An 18,493-nucleotide genomic window follows, 5' to 3' on the forward strand; every position below is an offset into this window, starting at 1 on the left:
CTCCAGGGGAGGTTTATTGAGTGCGTACTATGTGCCAGGCTGTGGTCTAGGCCCTGGAGATACTGCAGCCCGGATCAGTTCCCGTGCAGTAGGACTGTGAAAGGTCAGTGGCACGGATGAAAAACACTTAAGACAGCACTTGGCACCAATTAAAAGCACAGCCAGTGTGGGATTGTTTTATTACTGTTAAACATAATATGACTATGTTTTTAACATAGAGTCCCAGGCAGCCCTCCTGCCCAGCCTGGAATTCCAAGGACAAACACACCTCACCAGGAGCAGCCAGCTCCATATCAAAGCCCCGCCACCACCTCAGAGGACCACACCTAGGGATTGCTTCCCCAGGAGGAGGGGAATATCAGTGAATAAAGCCTCTCCAAAGTTGGGGTGCCATGTGCTTAGAAGCAAACACAAGTGGGGCCGGGACTCTTGATTACACAGATGTTTTGGTGGCCTTCCAGAAGGTCCCAGGAGCCCCATCCTCATGTGCCTGTTCTGGATGCAGGGACAGCCTGAAGGCAGCCCGCCCTCTAATAGTAGAGTTCCTGGTCCCACCAGCCTGGGGAGAGAGGGAGAAAGGAGTCTCAGTGCTGGGGGTGCCTGTCAGAGGGCCTCAGAGGTTATGAAACGGAGTTTGATACGGAGGGCTTGGAGACCAGATGTTGAAGATCAAAGGTCAGGGCAGCACCTCCAAGAATGTTTCAGCCCCTGCCTCCGCCCCCCAGTTCCACACTCACTCCCTGGGCAACAGCGAACTCCAAGTTTCCGAATCTCATCATAGATGAAGATGAGGAGACCGAAGGGCATGGGGACCAGCCACCACTGAAACCTGAAGCACAGGCAAGATGGCAAGGTGAAGGCTATCCCAAGCTCTGTGTCCCCATCCCTCTGCTCACACCTCACTACCCCTCATTCATACCGAATGGGCATGAAGTTGAAGATGTTGGGCATTCCCGGGCAGTAGCATAGGAAGCAACCAATGCAGACCTGGAACACAATGGCAATCACCAGGATCTTGTTCCTGCAGGCGGGGCAGGATGGAACAGGCTCAGATGGGCAGGCTTGGGATGAAGAGTTAGGGACCAGATGGAAATCAGGGTGCTGGGTCAAAGCAGGTCAATGGTCAGAGGCAACTGGGATGTCCTACACTTGGAGCACTGGCGCAGCCCACGCCTCTCCAGCAGTGGGCGCTGCCCTGTCGGCATCAGCCCTTAAGGAAACATGGAAGGGCCAGTTGAGAGGCACGTGAAAGCAACTGAGGGCTGATAAGGAAGGCTTGGGTGTGTGAGTGTCTGACACACCACATCTGGTGCGGTGTTTGGTGCTATAGTGGGCCCTCATCCGGGTGTGATGGGAGTTGTGACCAGGGATGGGAGGGCAGGGTGGGCAGGGTGGGCAGGGCTGGGCTCAGCCAGGACACCTGAAAAAGCCCTGCTGAAAAGCAGAGAGGCGGCGCGTCTTGCGGATGAGGACATCAGCGATCTGGCACATCTCAATGCTGATGAAGAACACAGTGTAGCAGGTGTACTGCTGGTACAGGCGCTGTCCGAATGTCTGTGGACCAGGAGACAAAAGTAGCCTGAATCCAGACAGAGCCTCTGCTGGCCGCTGGGCACCAAGGTCCTGGGCCATGAACCCCTAAATGCTCCTTTCCCCTTACATCAGGGACTGGACTTGGGGAAGGGAAAGGTGCAGCATCTGCGAGGTTTGGAGGACCCAGAGTCTAGCAGGGCTTGGACAACTCTGCCTGGGCAGACAGTAGGCCAGGCTAGATTGCTTCACAACGAACAGAGAAGTGGGATTTCCCTGGCACCCAAAAGAAGGGGTCTGGCAAAAGGAAATTGGAATCCTGAGGCAGGATTTGCAAAGTCCCGTGACTCCAGGGGCAGGCAGATGGCAAAATGAGGGAAGTGGGCCAGGTGGGCCTCTGGGGAACCGAGGGCACATGCCCACTGACAACGCAGCCACCATGCAGTCCCCTTCCCCAGCACAGCTAATTTTAATAGCAGCTAATTGTGTAGGGAGTCAGTGTTCCCTGTGTGTTACTTCATTCCATCCTCCCAGGAACCCTGTGCAGGAGGTAGATGACTGGTTCTCAGATGCAGGATGCATCAGACTCTGGGAAGGGCTGCTTAAAACAGACTTCCGGGCCCCACCTCCAGAGTTCCTGACCCCACATTTGCATTTCTCAGGCAGTACTGCTGCCAGCTGTTCCAGTAACAACTGAAGGCCACTGAGGCAGACATCAGTATTATCCCCAGTTTATGGGTTAGAAAGCTGAGACAGAAAGGTGAAGCAACTTGCCCAGGGTCACACAGCTTGTGGGAGCAGTGCCAGATCATGAATCCAGGCAGTCTGGCTCCAAGATCTGCATTCTTAACCATGACAGTAAATAATTAAGGGAACTATCCTGACCTGGATTCTGTTATTCTTTAGATCAAACTAAACACATCTGGTAACCACATCCAGCCTCGCTGTGCTCCAAACCTTCGTTGAATGGGCTACACATACCAGTACTCCATGTGAGGGACACTGCAAGGGCAGTAACAGGAAAGAACTTCCACACCTACGATGCCGTGCTACTGTCAGGGAAGGGCGTCAGGAGCAGCTGTGGGCGTCAGGAGCAGGGGGTGGGGCAGAGATGGATTGGGAAAGGCCCCTTCCCCCGGAATTGGCAGAGAGTCTGGGTGCCTGGGGTGCTCTGGCTGAGCTCAGTTCTGTGTGCAGCAGTGAGTATGGACCACAGAAGGTAGGTGGCACTGGGAAGAAGGGAGTGATGGGACGGGTGGGAAAGGGGCTCACCCACTCCTGGCCATAGCTGTCCTGCAGGTCCTGGAGGTGGTGGTCCTCCCACTGTGGCCGCAGCCCCACACACAGCAGAGGGAACCAGCCCTCCTGGGCCATGGCTGTGAAGTAGTCAGCGAAGCCAGCAAACGACTGGATGGCACCTGGAAGAGAGGCAAGGAGACAAGGAGGGGCAGGGACAAAGATGGAAACAGGGACACAGGTTATGCAAAGAAGGTCCAGAACACACAGAGAGCCAGTGACACAGAGACAGAAACAGACATGGAGTCAGAGACAGGGACACAGGAAGAGACAAGGACCCCAAGAGAGATGGTTAGGCGCACAAGAAATCAAGGCACAGAGAGAAAAAGGAAAACACTCCCAGAGAACCCAAGACAGCAGAGACCAGAGAAGGAGACAGGAACAGAGAGAAAACAAAACTGGGATCCAGAGCAAGTCAGGGAGGCCTCTCCTGGCCCCACAGGCACTCACCGATCTGGAAGTAGGAGTAGGCAGCCAGGGGCTCGTTGACCAGTCGGTCTCGCTTTGGGTTCCGTGGTCGCAGGTGCATGATGTCGCTCTCCGCCTTCTCATATGCCAGGGACACAGATGGGAACTAACCAGGAGCAGAAGAAACAGGGCTGAGGACTTGCCTGGGCTCCTGTCCCCTATCCTCTAGAGTCAGCCCCTTGGCAAGAACAGGACTGAGGTTAGGAGGCAGAACCTGCTTGGACATTCTGGGTCCAGCTGGCCCCCATGGGAGGTCTGGCATGTTGACCACGTGTTCCTGGGGTCCATCTCCATTAGAATGTCTGCTTTGATCCTGTGATCACCTTCGTTCTCTCCTCCTCCCCTACTCTCCCCTCCTCCCTCATCTCCTTTTTCTCCCTCTGTCTATTTTGGGACTCTGGTCTCTGGGGTCATCCAGTCGGGGTGCTCTGTTTCCTCATAGTTTTTTCTCACTTCCTATCCCTTAGTCTGTTTCTTTGTCTCTAGCCTCTTTCCCTGTAACCATGTCTCTGCTTTCCTGTGTCCCTGTCCCCATCCCCATGCCTCTTTGTCAGTTTCTCAGTGCCCCTGTGCCCCCCATGACACCACCAACAACAACTGTCCGTGACACAGTTGCAGCAAAGTGTTCTGATCAAGTGCACAGGCTGGGGCACCTGCCTGCCTGGACTCATATCCAGATGTGCCACCTACTAGCTGTGTGACCTGGGGCAACCCAGGTCTATGCCTTAATGAGCTCATCAGTCAAATGGGAACAATAAAACCCATGGCACAGGGTGGTCATGAGGACAACATTAAGTAAATTGCCATGGGCAGGGCCAGAGTGAGCACTGAACTAATAAACATGTCAACAGGGTTGTGTACCTGGCTGCATTTGGGGTTGTATCTGTGGCTGGTGTATCTGAGAGGGTCTGTTTGTCCATTAGAGATGTCTGCCTGTGATCCATGTTTAGCCAGATACGTGTGTCTGTTAACATCTCTGTCTGAGTTTCCATGAGTCCCCTGTGTCCGTGGTCTGTCCACACCTGCCTACTCGAGTGTCCACCTGTGTGTCTGACCAGGCCTGCCCACCCGCATGTCCACTCCTGGCCTTTGTTGATGTGTGCCTATGTCTTGTCCATCACTCTGTGTCCAAGAGTATATGTGGTGGCCGTGGCTCGTCCTGTCCACCCGTGGGCAGCACCATGGGTAGGGTGGGGGCGTTGGGACTGTGGGCTCACAATGTCGGTGCAGAGTTCTATGAAAAGGATGGTGATGCACCCGAGGGGCAGCGGCACGCTGACGGTGATGTAAATGAGGTAGGGGGTCAGTTCCGGGATGTTCTTGGTCAGCGTGTAGGCAATGGACTTTTTCAGATTGTCGAAGATCAGTCGGCCTGTGGGGGCAGAGCGGGCACCTCAGCCTCCTGGCAGCCCACTGCCACCTGTGCCTGCACAGCCTGCCCCTTCCCTAGCCTGGCCCGGACCCTGCTCCACGCCCGTCACAATGGAGGCAAAGTTGTCATCCAGCAGGATCATGTCGGCTGCATTTTTAGCAGCATCTGAGCCAGCAATGCCCATGGCTACGCCGATGTCTGCCTTCTTCAGGGCTGGGGAGTCGTTCACACCATCGCCTGTCACAGCCACGATTGCGCCCTGCAAGCAGCGGGTACGGGTGGGTGGAGTGTCAGCGTGACGCCGCCCAGGGTCAGCCCAGCGGTCTCCCAGCCTCCTCGGCAGGGCCTCACCAGCCTCTGGCAGCTCTCCACAATCACCAGCTTCTGCTGGGGACTGGTGCGAGCAAACACCATCTCGGGGTGTGTGCGCAGTGCCTCGACCAGCTCTGACGGGTCCATGTCCTTCAGCTGCATGCCATTGATCACGCAGGCGCGGGCGTCCCTGAGGTGGGGGTGGCTCTCAGCAGGGCCTCGGTCTGGATGAGGTGTGGGAGAACCACGGGGAGGACAGAGGGGGACTTACTTCCTATTAACCTGGTCCACGGGCACACGGAGGCGGGCAGCAATGTCCTCGACTGTCTCGCTGCCTTCCGAGATGATGCCCACACTGGCTGCAATGGCCTTCGCTGTGATGGGGTGGTCACCTGTCACCATGATCACCTGCGTGGGGACCAGCAGACCCTTGACACCTTTAGATCAACCCAGTCTCCCTGTCCTCCCTAGTAGGCATCTGCTGATACACTCATTTATTCAACCGAGTGTGACCACCTGCTAGGTTTCTGGACAAAACAGTCAAATATGCCTGTATTTTGTGGAAGTGACATTCTAGTGGGGGAGACAGTAAGTAGACAAAATAAACAAATAAATTACATGGCATGTTAGAAGGAGGGAGGAAAATAAACTCAGTGAAGGAAGTGGTGACTCAGGCTAATTGTGCCCAGGGAAGTCCCCACTGAGCAGAGACCAGAAGGAGGTGAGGGAAATCTGTAAGAGCATTCCTGGAAGAGGGTATAGCCAAAGCCCTGAGGTGAGAATGTGCCTGAGCTGTAGGAGAAGCAGCAGAGAGAACACAACAGGTGCCAACAGGGTGTGGGGTGGGGGGCTAAGGAATGAGCCCAGAGAGGGAGCAAGGCCCAGAGCTCATAGGGCCTTAGAGACCTGAGGAAGGGTTTGGGCATGATTTGCTCAGCAGTGGCTCTTCCACCCTAGATTTGTCATTGAGGAACCATCTCTGTCCCCTAGGCCATTGGTTAAAGTGAGGTTCCTGCCCAAGATTGGGCAGGTATGCTATCCTCCAGCACAATGACTGGTTTGGGAATGAACATGTGACCCCATCTGGCAGGACAGAAGTGAGCTGTTAAGTTAAAGCTGCTGGAGGTGAAGGGGCAGGTTGTCATCTTTACCCACCCAAATTGAGCAACTTCTTGAGAATAAAGCCAACAGAGACAAAAATAGAGCTGAGACATGAAGAAAGGTAAATTCCTAATGACACTGAGCACCTGGATTCAGCTATACCTGAAGCTACATTCCCTGGAATTCTTCAGCATCATGAACCAATATATTGGATTCAAGCCAGTTTCAGGTTGGTTCTGCCACTGGGTTTCCTCATTCCCAAATACTGCTACCCTCTGTCCTCACCACTGCCCGGTCCTCTCCCCGATGGCTTACCCGGATGCCCGCTGTACGGCACTTGAGTACAGCATCAGGAACAGTGGCCCGGGGTGGGTCAATCATGGATACAAGTCCCGCAAAACAGAGGCCACTACTTGGAAAGTTCATGGCCTCCACATCAAAGGCATAACCAGGTGGGTAGTCCTTCTCATTCAAGTACAGTTGGCAGAAACCTAACCAGAAAATAGGGAGGTAAAAGAGGAGTCCTTGGCAGACCCTACTCAAGCAAGGCCAGGAGATGAGCAAAATAATCAGGCACCTCTCACCAAGCACCTGTGGACGCCCAGCATGTTATCTGAATCCATTCCTGTAACCACTTTGTGAGGTACATTCCCATTTTGCAGATGAGGAAACTGAGGTTGGAGAGGGAAATCTTTTTGTACCAGTGGTTGAACACAGGAGAGCCTAACCACTGAGCCACATCCCCACCAGTCTCCCCACCTTTTTTTTTTTTTTTTTTTTTTTTTTCATTTTATTTTGAGACAAGGTCTACTAAGTTGCTGAGGCTGACTTTGAACTTGCAATCCTGCCTCAGCCTCCCAAGCCACTGGGATTATAGGCATTCACCACCAGGCCTGACAAGAGGGAAGATTTCTTGCCAGAGGTCACACAGCAAATAAAGCGAGGGGGTGGGGTGCAGAATTGGACCACAGGTCTGTACCTTCCAGAGTCAAGGCAGGGGTTAGGGAAGTGTAAGGGATCAAGACAAAAACTGAAGGAGGTTGAAGGTCAGGACAAGGATTTGGGAATTAGGTCTCCAGTTGAAGCAAGGCCTGGGGAAGGTCAAAGGGTCAAGAGGAGAAACTGAAAAGTGGATGTCGGGGCAAGAGTTGGGAAAAAAATCAAGGGGTCACGGTTTAGGCACGGAGGGGAATGGTCAGGGTGAGGACCAGAGTGGAGGGGTTGGGTTAGGAATTGAGGCTAGACAGGGGTCAAAGGTGAATATGTGCACTGGGGCAGATCAGATGAGAAAGGGCAGGGTCGGTGCTGGACCGGGAAGGCTGGACCGGGACGGCTGCGCGGTGTCTGTCTCGCTACTCCTCGCACAGTCGGTGACCAGCCCCGGGCGAGTCTCACCGAGCACGCGTTCGCCCAGGCCTCCCAGGCTGAGGTAGGCAGTCTGGAAAGCCTCCCGCCATTGCTCGTCCAGGGGCAGCTCCTGGCCCTTGATGAGGATGGAGCTGCAGCGTTCCAGCACGCGCTCGGGGGCGCCCTTCATCACCAGCAAGTGCCGTGGGTCACGCGGGTCCTCCAGCGTGTGGATGGACAGCTGTGGGCGGGGAAGGGGCGGAGCTGTGGGCGAGACCACGGAGGAGCGGGGCGGAGCTGAGGGCACCGAGCGTGATCTCAAGGGTCTTCGGGAGAGGGTGAAGGGCTGGCGTGCTGGGCGGTCTTAGGTAGGGCTGAGGGGCAGGAAGGGCTAGGCACAGAGCTTAGGGTCCTGGGCACAAGAATGGGCAGTTAGGAGAGTTGGGCTGGAAACGGGATTCGATGGCTTGCTACGCCCCTGATGGCCAAGATTCGCTCGCAGAGGGGATCTCCCGGCTGCGAGGGACCAGCGAGGGGCTTAGACGTAGGTGGGACCTAACCTCAGGTGGGTCGGGGCTGTGGGCAGGACGACCGGCCGCCTGGACGAGGGAGAACTGTGGTACAGAGCGCGGCGTAGGCCCGCCCTAATTGTGGGTGGGGCCTGAAGTGGGCGGGGCGGGGCCGTGGGCGGGGCCGGTCGCTCAGGCTGCACACCTGGAACTTGTTGGTGGAGTTGAAGGGGATCTCACAGACTTTGGGGAAACGGTCGCGGTAGCCCATGGCATTGCCCAGCGTCAGCTCCGAGAACTTGAGCAGCGCAGTCTCCGACGCGTCTCCGATCACTATGCGCTGGGAGCGGGAACCGACTGTCAGGATCGAACCTGGCTTCACCAAGCTCCCAGCATGGCCCGGAGTCCCCCAGGATCTCACCTTGGGCACAGGCACCGCATCCTGGCCGGACTTGAAGGCCGCGCGGTTGCACAGCGTGAGCACCCGGCACAACGCCCGCCACGTCTCCGAGGACTGGTCGAACGTCTGTCCTGAAGACCAGACGCCCGGGCTGGCCGCGCGAGGGAGCGGATCTCCCAGACCAGAACCGAGCACCTCCCCCTGCGTTCAGGTTGGAGTCCCCTCCCCAGGCCTGGGTGGGACCAAACTCCTTCCTCATACCCCAGAACAGAGCCTTCCCTCTAGAGTCAATATCCAGTTTTCTGTAAGACCAGACATAGCACCTCTTCACAAACCAGGAGCTGAGTCCCCCACTGGGACACAGTGCCCGCCCCTTCCCATGAAGACAAGGCCTTCCCAGGCTCCCTTCAGGTCTCCACCATCCACTGGATCCTGTCCCAGTACTTGTCCCCTCCCACCTTCACACCTGACTGATCTTCCGTGGTGTCAGCTGTATGGATGTGGTTGTCAAACCACAGATGAGACACAGTCATGCGGTTCTGAGTGAGGGTCCCGGTCTTGTCAGAGCAGATCACTGATGTAGAGCCCAGGGTCTCCACTGCTTCCAGGTTTTTGACTACACAGTTCTTACTGGCCAGCCGTTTGGCTGTCAGGGACAGGCAGACCTGGGGGAGAGGTGAGACACTCAGGCACCAGGACAAATCCCGCTTCCAGTCCCATTTTCCTCCACTCACAGCACTGGGGAATTCTTCACACCAGCCACAGCACTTCAAGCACAATATGCTTCTACCAAACACAAAACAAAACAAAAACCAAGCTTTTGCCTCCTTTCTGTTGTCCTGTCTGTGCTTCCTCCTTGGGATGCTTTTCCTAGTCTAACCAGATACACTCTGAGCTGTCCCAACTGAGATTCCACATGTCCTACTATGAGCACAATCAAAATGAGAACATGGGCCCCCCAAAATGCTGACTGCATAAGGCCTGGTTACAGGGCAGCTGCCAACAGGGGACCTCGGCCTCCTCTGGTCAAGGACTCTGTCCATCTCTGAGCCCTCATACGTGGCCCAGAACATGGCCTGAAGTAGGTGAATGAATGGGCCATCGGAAGGTGGAGGGTGGATGGGGAGGTGAATGGGCAGAAGGACAGATAGGAGGGTGGAGGGTAGAAGCCTGGATGAATAAACAGATGGGCAGACTCTCTGCTTCCTGCACCCCCTCTCGTCTCCTCACTCACTGTGACAGTAGCCAGCAGTCCCTCAGGCACATAGGCTACCACAATGGCCATGAAGAAGACCATGGCCCGCAGGAAGGTGTAGCCTATGCACATGGCCACCACAAAAAACGTGGCACCGAAGAGGATGGCTAGGCCTGCGATGATGTCCACAAAGTGCTCGATCTCAATGGCGATGGGCGTCTTCTCATTTTCCACTCCCGAGGCCAGCGATGCGATGCGCCCAATGATGGTGCGATCCCCTGTGTTCACCACCAGGCCCTGCGCTGTGCCTGCAGGGGACCGGGAGGGGCTCAGGTGGGGTGGGCAGCAGTGGCATGTGCCCTGAAGATGGGACAGTCGGGAGGCAACAGAGACAGTGTGTGACGGGAAGAGGGTAGGTATAGCAGGTGATAGAGTCACGTGCCCTGGAAAGGTGGCAGTCACGCAGGGTGGAAGGCATATGTCACAAAACATAGCTGAAGAGCCAGCGGGAGCTGTCATGGGAAGCATGGGGGCCGTGTGGCTACTGAACAGGTGGGAAAGGGGCTTCACAGACCCTCAAGGCACATGGTAGAGAAGAAGGCAATGTTGCGGGTCTCCAGTGGGCTCTCGTGTGTGCACTCAGGCGAGCGGGTCTGAGGCTCAGACTCTCCGGTGAGTGAAGAGTTGTCCACCTTGCAGCCCTGGGCTGCCAGGATGCGGATGTCAGCTGGCACACGGTCCCCACCTTTCATCTCCACCAGGTCACCCACCACAAGCTGATCCGCGTTGATCTGGAACTTGTCCCCATCTCGGATCACAGTGGCTTGCTGTGGGGCAGGGGTGGGGCTGAGGTTGCTGAGAGCAAAGGGATGTGGGGAGGTGAAAGATGGGGCAGCTGAGGCCGTAGGGGAGATGTGGAGGTCACAGTTGAGGGCAGGGTGGGCCTGATAGAAGAGGCCACAGAGACATGCCAGGAGCCTGCCTGGGTGGGTTTGGAGCCTCTGGAATCTGAAGAGACCAGGCCTGGGGACCCACCTGGGGCACAAGGTTCTTGAAGCTGGCGATGATGTTGGTGCTCTTGAACTCCTGATAGTAGCCGAAGCAGCCAGTGACCACGACCACAGCAATGAGGGCAATGGCCAGGTAGAGCTGCAGGAGGAGTAGGGGGCTGGGGCTACGTGTTAGGGGTTAGAAGCTCCCTGCCGAGACCACGCCCACCCCCTGGTCCCCCGGAATTCTCAGGGTCACCTCTGTGGATCCCCCTGTATTAGGAAACCTCACGCACTGCTCCCTGTGGGCTGAGACCCACCAGCAGGTTCTGCACATGCACATCCACCTGTCCTACGTGTTCAGTCTCTCATGCCCTCCGCCCTTTGGCTCCTGAATTCTGGGTCTCCCACGGTCCTATTTCCTGTGGTTTGGGCCCCATGTCAGTATGCTCCTTGGTCAGATGTGTTCCCTTTTCCTGTGTCTCCCAAGTCTTTTATGGTGGTGGCTGAGGCCCTAGGGGAGGTCTGGAGCTATCTCCTCCTGCATCTGTTTTCTGTAATCTGCATGCCACCCTCTGTATCTCCTGTGCCCACTAGTTCCTGTGTCCTCATGTCCCCATACCCATGTGGTTGTGTCCTCTTAGTCCCTGTTCCACGTCACCTGTCCTATGACTTTTCATACCTCTGCCCAATGTCATAATTGTCCGAGTCCCCACATCCTGACCCTGTCATATATCCAATGTCCCTCTGTCCTGCATCTCCATTTCCTCTCTATCTGCTTCTATGTCTAGTGTCTGATATCTCTCCATGTGCTGTATCCTATGTCTTATGTCCCTTATGTCCCTGGTGTCCCATAGGGAGTCCTAATGTCCCCTGTGCCCTGTGGCCTTAGTCTGTCCTCTGTTTCCCATGTCCCAGTCATACATATTGCGTTTGCATGTCTTTATATCCCACCAAGTTGAGTCTTCCTAAGACTCCTCCCCAGTGTCCCTGTGACCTGTGCTCTTGGGTGTAATTGCATCCCTCAGGATCCATGTCTCAGGACTGCATCTCTATGTCTGAATTCCCATCCTATGTTCCTTTTGTCCTGAGTTCCAGACTCTCTGTCCTCTGTCCCGCCGGTCCCTGTATCCTGTGGCTGGCCTGCAGGGCCCACCGCTCACATTGTCATCGGTGGTGAGGTCGCCCTCACTGGCCTGGATGGCAAAGGCAATGAGGCAGATGGCAGCAGCCACCCACATGAGGCACTGCAGACCTCCTGCCAGCTGCCGGGCAAACTTGACATACTCGGGTGTGCCCCGCGGTGGCCTCAGGGCATTGGGCCCATCCCTCAGCAGCAGCTCAGCTGCCAGGCTTGCAGACAGGCCCTGGGAACAGAGGGGTGGGGTTCTGGAGGTCACAGGGCCTTCCTGTCACCACGCAGCCCTCTGCCTGTCTCCTTCCCCGCTTCCCTCTCCCCCATCTCTCTGTCTTGTTTCTCTCTCTCCCCCCCATGCCCCCATCTTCCTGTCTCCCTTCCCATCTTTCTTCCCGTTGTCTCTCTCCCTGTCTCTCTGCCTGTCTCTGCCCCTACCTGTCTGTCTCTCTGTCCCTCTCTGAGCTTAGCCCCCAAATGCTTTGCTCTCCTCCCTCCTCTCTCCCCCGCTTGCCCTGCTGTGCCCGCTCCTCCTCAGCCCCAGCTCACCTTGGTGGCACTGGTCTTGTATTTCTGTTCCAGCTCTACCACAGACAGCTGATGGTCATTCTGTGAGGTAGGGGACAGGGCGCTTGCTGCCGGCTCCAGCCAGCTCCCACCCTGACCACCGCCTGTCCCCAGCCCCCGCCCCAGCCCTGCAGCCCGGCCCGCAGCTCACGATCTCCATCTCCTTCTTCATGTTCTCCAGTTTCTCTTTCCTCTTGCCTCCCCCACCGCCTGCCTTCTTCTTGCTCATCTTGGCAGTCATGTCCCCACCAGGGCCAGAGTCCAGCTCCACAGAGTAGAGCTCGTAATTCTTCTAGGAGATGAGGTGGGACAAGGGAGGCATCAGATGCCACCGGGACTCTGCGCCCACCCCCAGGCCCCCAGCCCAGGACCCACTCACTGCCTTCCCCATGGTGCAGAGAGCTCTGCTGCTTGGCCTTGGCAGAGCCGGGGCTGCCCAGCTCTGATATACCCAGGGAGGGAGGGGTGGGGCCCAGCCGGCCGAAGGGCTCCTTGGGGTGACCTCCAGGCATTTCCTACCCAGCTGCCCCAACCTGCCCAAATCCCAGTACAGCCTGCACACAGATCAGGAACCACCAGCAACACCACAGCAAGGACAATAAAAAGAACAAACACGTGGTGACGTGTGGCAGGTACGGTGCTGCTGGCTTTCGTAACCTTCCCACTCCCTTCACAGATGGGGGAACTGAGTCACAGAGGGGTCAAGCCACTTGCCCACAGTCCCCAAGTGAGGACACGATAAAGTCAGGACTCAGAACCAGGTAGGTCAGGTGCAGAATGTCCCTTTGTAGGCCCAGTCACCAGCAGGAAGGATGCCCATAATAGTCTGTGATGGCTGTCGTTTACTGAGGACTTGTCATGGGCTGGCCCTGCCCTGTGTGTTTCACTCAAATGGTCTCCTTAGCTTCTCACAACAGCCCTGTAAAGTTCTGTTCTCTCATGAGCTCACTGTACAGATGAGGAAACCGAGGCCTAGACAGGTAAGGATCTCATGTAAGGTTGGCATGCCTAAGGATTCCAGCCCAGTTTTGACCCTGGAGTCTGATTCTTACATGGTACTACTAATCAAAGACACCAAACATCACACCAGTAGCCCCAAGAATGTGCTAGGTTTCTCACATGTGATCTCACAGGTTGTCACAACAAACCCCTGTGAAGGAACTCAATCATTCCATTGTACAGAGGAGTAAACTGAGCCTTGGAGAGGTTCAAAGAGGGTCTCAGAGACTCTACACAACCAGCTACAGCCATCAGAGCTTACCCATCCCCCTGTCCCCACCCCACCCTGCCAGATGGAGGAACCAACGTGAGAAAGAGGGAGAGGATGTGTCCAAGCATCCTGGCCCAAACTTGGTGTTCCGTGCCCTGTGCCAGGTACCAGGAAGTCCAATACCCCAGGCAGGGACCTCTGGGGGCAGCAGTGAGGGGCTGGACTGGTAGAATGCTAGGGTCCTTGGTATGGCCATGCTGTTGCCCAGGGGGTGGGCATGTCCCTGGGGCCAGTGAAAGTGGACCTGATTAGATAATTGCCTTGGTGATGTCCTTCTCATGTGGAGCAGGTCACCTGGGAAAGTCGAAGCTGTTGGGCAACCTGAGTTCCTCCCCACACCCACCCCTCTGCTCTTGCCCAGCCTGCTACAGAAAACCCCAAGAGAGGGACAGCACGGGGTGCAGTCCCCAACTACCACTGCGGTGACACCGTTGGTGCACTGAGCTTCATCCCTGAGCCATGTGTGTAAAGCAACTGGTGTCCCTCCTCTGCTTACAACCCTTAAAGGCTTCCCTTCTTGCTCAGAGTCAAATCCACAATCATTCCTGCAAGATCTGAGCCTTTTAAAATGTTTTCACTTTATTTATTTACATGTGGTGCTGAGGATCGAACCCAGTGCCTCACCTGTGCTAGGCAAGCGCTCTGCCATGGAGCCCTGAGCCAGCCGATTCCTGCGAGATCTGACCCTACATCAGTTCTCAGCCTCCCTCTCCCTGACAGTCGCCCAGGCACTAGCCTCCTCTCTGTGCTTGTACGGAGACCAGGGTGGTTCCTGCTTCAAGACCTCGGCCCTGGCAGCTTCCTCCGCTGGTACCCTCTTCCCAAGATATCTACGTGGCTCCTTCCCACTTCCCTTCAGGCCTCAGTGAAAATGTCACCTAGGTCAAGAGTCCACCCTGTAACACCTTCATCCCCTTCACCTTCCATTCCCTTACCTTATCCACACCTCCTGCTCCAACTGACATTGTATTTTATTTTTATTTATTTGGTATTCACCTGGGCTCACCAGAAGGAAGACTAGGACTTGGTTGTACTTGTCCTGTATGTACAGTCCCAGAACATTCGCCCTCAAGCACACAGTAAATGCTCAATAAACATTGCTGAGAGCCGAACAGGATTTAGCTCACTGCTGCTTGGGAATATCCACTAGCAAATCTGCAGTGCTGGGAAGGTTCTCAGGAATTCTCAGTCTTTAGGAACTCCTCTGATGCACTGCACTGTCTCTGGTCCCTCAATGTTGGCTACCAGCTGCTGTCCCCCAAATTCCCAGGACCTGGGGCAGCTGCAGGGGTCCTATCTGCATAAATCAGGGAATCTCACAGGCAAAGTTCCAGTTGGTGCGACTGAGGAACTATCACTGGGAGCAGACAGCTGGCTCAGATACCTGCACACCTCTGCCAAACCAAGGCTGTCCCTCTTGAATCTCTGCTTCATTTGTTTTCTCTTCTTTCTCACTTCTTATTGTGTTACTATAAATTTCAATTTTTCACTTTATTTCAACCTATAAGTTACAAAGATAGTAAAATAAACACCTTCCTGCCCTTCACCCAAATTTAATGATTTGCTACATTTGTGCTAGATAGATGGATGGATGGATGGATAGATAGATAGATAGATAGATAGATAGATAGATAGATAGATTTATTGATTTAAAGTTGGTTTTTTTGGGCTGAATAATTTGCGAGACAGAAACAGGATGTTTTTTATCCATACATATGCATGTGTCTCCTATGAATAAGGACATTCTCTTAACTAATCACACTCTAATGAACACATTCAGAAAATTAACATTGATAAAGACACCATGGTAACTAGATTAGAGAATTTGAGTTTTCCCATTAATGTTCTCTTCCTAGCCTAGGATACAAAGCAGGATCACCCCTTGCATTCAATTATCGTGTCTCCCTTGTTTCCTCTACTCTGTGACATTTCCTCAAGTCTCCTTGCTTTCTTGATCCTGGCATTTTGGAAGAATATTAGTTACTTTGTAGATTTTCCTTCAGTTTGAGATTTTCTTCAGTTTGAGAAAAGAAAAGATTTTCTTTTCCTTAGAAAGAAGGGTCAGAGGATGAACTATTAATCAGATGGGGATAATTAAGTGGTTTTTAAGGGGAATTTGAATAAGCGTTTCCTGGAACCGCATCCATACACACCCTCAGGGACTCAGTGGCCTCTGGGGCCTGATGGGCTCAGACCCCCACTGTCCCTCCTTCTTCCCAGGTGCCATTTTTCCTTTCAAGCTTGAGGACTCAGCCTGCCCAGACCTTCTGTGTTTCAAACCGATCATTTCAGGATCGCATGCGATTTCCTCTGCTAGAAGGTGCCCCGCCTCTTCCCCCGTCTTCCACTGTTGCTCATCTTTTGTGTCAGGCACAGACGTTCCTTCCTCCAAGAAACCATCTTGGTTCAAGCACTTCCCTGGGGTTCCCTTTCACAGCCTTGTCCTCTCTGCCTGAGTTCCCTCCATCCTAGCCCTGACCACTGTGCTGTCACAATCTGGTGCTGTTTCCTCTCCCCTCTGGGCCCCATGAGGATAAGATTCAGAATACCACAGTCACCACTGTATGCATTTCCCATCCCAGGGCCAGCCCAGACTGGCCCCAGGGACTGTTTGCCAAGTAAAGGACCTCATTGTGACCGTGACTGTTGGTACATGTTTGCATCTCCCTGATAAGATAGTGGACTCTGCAATGTCCTTCATCTCCTGGGCAGGTCACCCTCCCTCCACCTCCAGACCCTAGGAAGGTGGAGATAGGGACTGGGCAGGAAGGGACCTTGCTCCCTCATCTTCAGGCCAGCCCCTGGGGCAAGCAGTGGGTCAGAGCAGGCAGCAAGGCTTGGCTCCCAGTCTGACTAAGTGGGCAGCCAGGTCCTCTGCATCTCTCCCTTCTCCCTCCTTTGTCCAGATTGGGAAGTCAGCTGTCCTGGGCCTAGGTACAGAGCCCTTCATTCACTCCGGAAATTGCCAGGTCCTTTGTTCTGAACCTTAAGTTCATACCCAGAATCCAGCTCTCTCCCTTCTCCTCTGCTCCCACCTTGGCCCAGCCTCTCCCTCTGCCCAACCGCCTGGACACTCCAGCAGCCTCCTCCCATCTCCACAGTCTGCTCCTCAAACTCAGTCAGAAGGAGCCTCGGAACCCCCGAGTCAGATCAGAGCTCCCTGGCCTCAGCCAGCTGCACCTCACTCCACCTAAAAGCAAAGTCCTCACCTGGCACACAAGGTCCCCTGTGAGCTGGCCTTGTCACCTCCCTGTGCTCACCTCCTCCCACTGCCCCTGGTTCTCTTTATTCCAGCCACACTGTTCACCACCACTCCTTAGAAACTGCAGACAGGCTCCTGCCTCATCCATCTCCACTTAAACTTGGATTCCTTAGAATTTAGCTCCTTTGGACTTCCTTGCATCCACAGTTTCTTGTTGTTTTTTAGAACACATCGGTGGTGCACACTTGTAATCCCAGTGCTCAGAAGACTGAGAAAGGAGGATCTTGAGTTCAAAGCCAGTCTCAGCAATGGCAGGGCACTAACCAACTCAGTGGGACCCTGTCTCTAAAGAAAATACAAAATAGGACTGGGGATGTGGCTCAGTGGTTGAGTGCCCTTGAGTTCAATCTCCAGTACCAAAACAAACAAACAAACAAACAAAAACATGAATTCCGTAGTTTATCTTTTTTTCCCCTAGTTATTATTTAGAAAGAAACTCTGCATTCAATTTGAATCTTGAAGTCACTGAGCACAGTGCCACACACCTGTAATCCCAGTGGTTCAGGAGGCTGAGGCAGGAGGATCATGAGTTCAAGGCCAGCCTCAGCAAATTAGCAAGGCTCTAAGCAACTTAGCAAGATGCTGTCTCAAAATAAAATATTAAAAAGGGCAGGGAATGTGGCTCAGTGGTTAAGCACCACTAGGTTCAATCACTAGTAACTCCTGCCAAAAAAAAAAAAAAGAGAGAACATGAAATTTTCTTTTTTAACAAAAATCAGAACCTGTGTTTTCTCTTTTGGATGCCCCAGATAGCTTCCCTTCATATTTAAAATTTAAAATTCAACTTTCTTCCTTCGACCTTCAGGGCTCCTATGATCTGTCTCATGCCTGCCTCTCTGTTAATTTTCTTTGTTCTGCTCCAGTCCACTAATTTCCTTTCTCTTCCCAGGCTCTTCCTGCCTTGGAGTCTCACTGTTCCTCTTCACACTTGTCTGCTTGGAATGCTCTCTTCTCCAGATGTTTTTCTTTATTAGAGCATTATGGTTATACATAGTAGTTGGACTCATTCTGATAAAAATCATACATGTGTGGAATTTGATCTCAGTCCCCATTTGCCACCCACGACTTTTCCCTTCTCTCCCTTCCTCTTCCAGATTTTTCTATGACTGTTTCTTTCACTTCAGGTCAGTTCAGCTATTAGCTCCCCAGTGACTCTGTCCTGTGTCTTTCTTCCAAGTTCATTCTGTCCTTTCATGACATTGATCACTTCCTAGAACTGGGCTGCCCAGTGTGGTAGCCATGAACCACATTTGGCAAATTGAATTTGATTATAATTAAATAAAAGATTAAGTTTTTCTGTTGCACTAGCCACATTACAAGCATCAACAGTCACACTTGGTTAGTAGCTTCCATATTGGACAAAGTAGATGAAAGAACAGTCCTGTTATCAAAGAAAGTTCTGTTAGCGTTGGATCTAGAACTATCTTCTGGCTTTCTATTTTACTCCTTTTTTCTGTGTCTCCTCAATATAATGTGAGAGCATTTTTTTAATTTGTTTTTTGCATTTCTGGGGATTGAACCCAGGATGTTATGCATGCTAGGCAAGCACTCTACCATTAAACTACAGCCTTTATATGTTTCTTTTTATTTTTATTTCTTTTTATAATATTTTGACATCATTATAAATATATGGAGTATAATTTGCTCCAATTAAGTACCCAGTACTCACCCTTATCCTTCCCCTCCCTATCCTGTTCCCTTTCCTCTACTCTACTGATCTATTTATTTACTTTTTTTAAA

The 18,493-nt window shown here is 53.4% G+C and overlaps 1 protein-coding gene across 1 annotated transcript; it reads right to left on the minus strand.

Annotated features, from left to right (window-relative positions):
* Positions 1-365: 365 nt before the first annotated feature.
* Atp4a (ATPase H+/K+ transporting subunit alpha) lies at positions 366-12,612 on the minus strand. Its single transcript, XM_047527426.1, has 22 exons — positions 12,601-12,612; positions 12,373-12,513; positions 12,204-12,263; positions 11,683-11,886; positions 10,566-10,679; positions 10,105-10,357; positions 9,570-9,838; positions 8,802-9,000; positions 8,357-8,466; positions 8,141-8,275; positions 7,475-7,667; positions 6,395-6,570; positions 5,250-5,386; positions 5,018-5,168; positions 4,757-4,925; positions 4,512-4,666; positions 3,277-3,400; positions 2,803-2,948; positions 1,421-1,554; positions 920-1,021; positions 738-829; positions 366-559 (listed from the first exon to the last, which is right to left on the minus strand). The coding sequence occupies exons 1-22, from the start codon at positions 12,610-12,612 to the stop codon at positions 531-533; spliced, it is 3,105 nt and encodes a 1,034-aa protein (XP_047383382.1). The 3' UTR covers positions 366-530.
* Positions 12,613-18,493: the final 5,881 nt, after the last annotated feature.

Source organism: Sciurus carolinensis, chromosome 16, assembly GCF_902686445.1.
Source record: "Sciurus carolinensis chromosome 16, mSciCar1.2, whole genome shotgun sequence".
In the NCBI taxonomy this organism is placed as follows: Eukaryota; Metazoa; Chordata; class Mammalia; order Rodentia; family Sciuridae; genus Sciurus; species Sciurus carolinensis.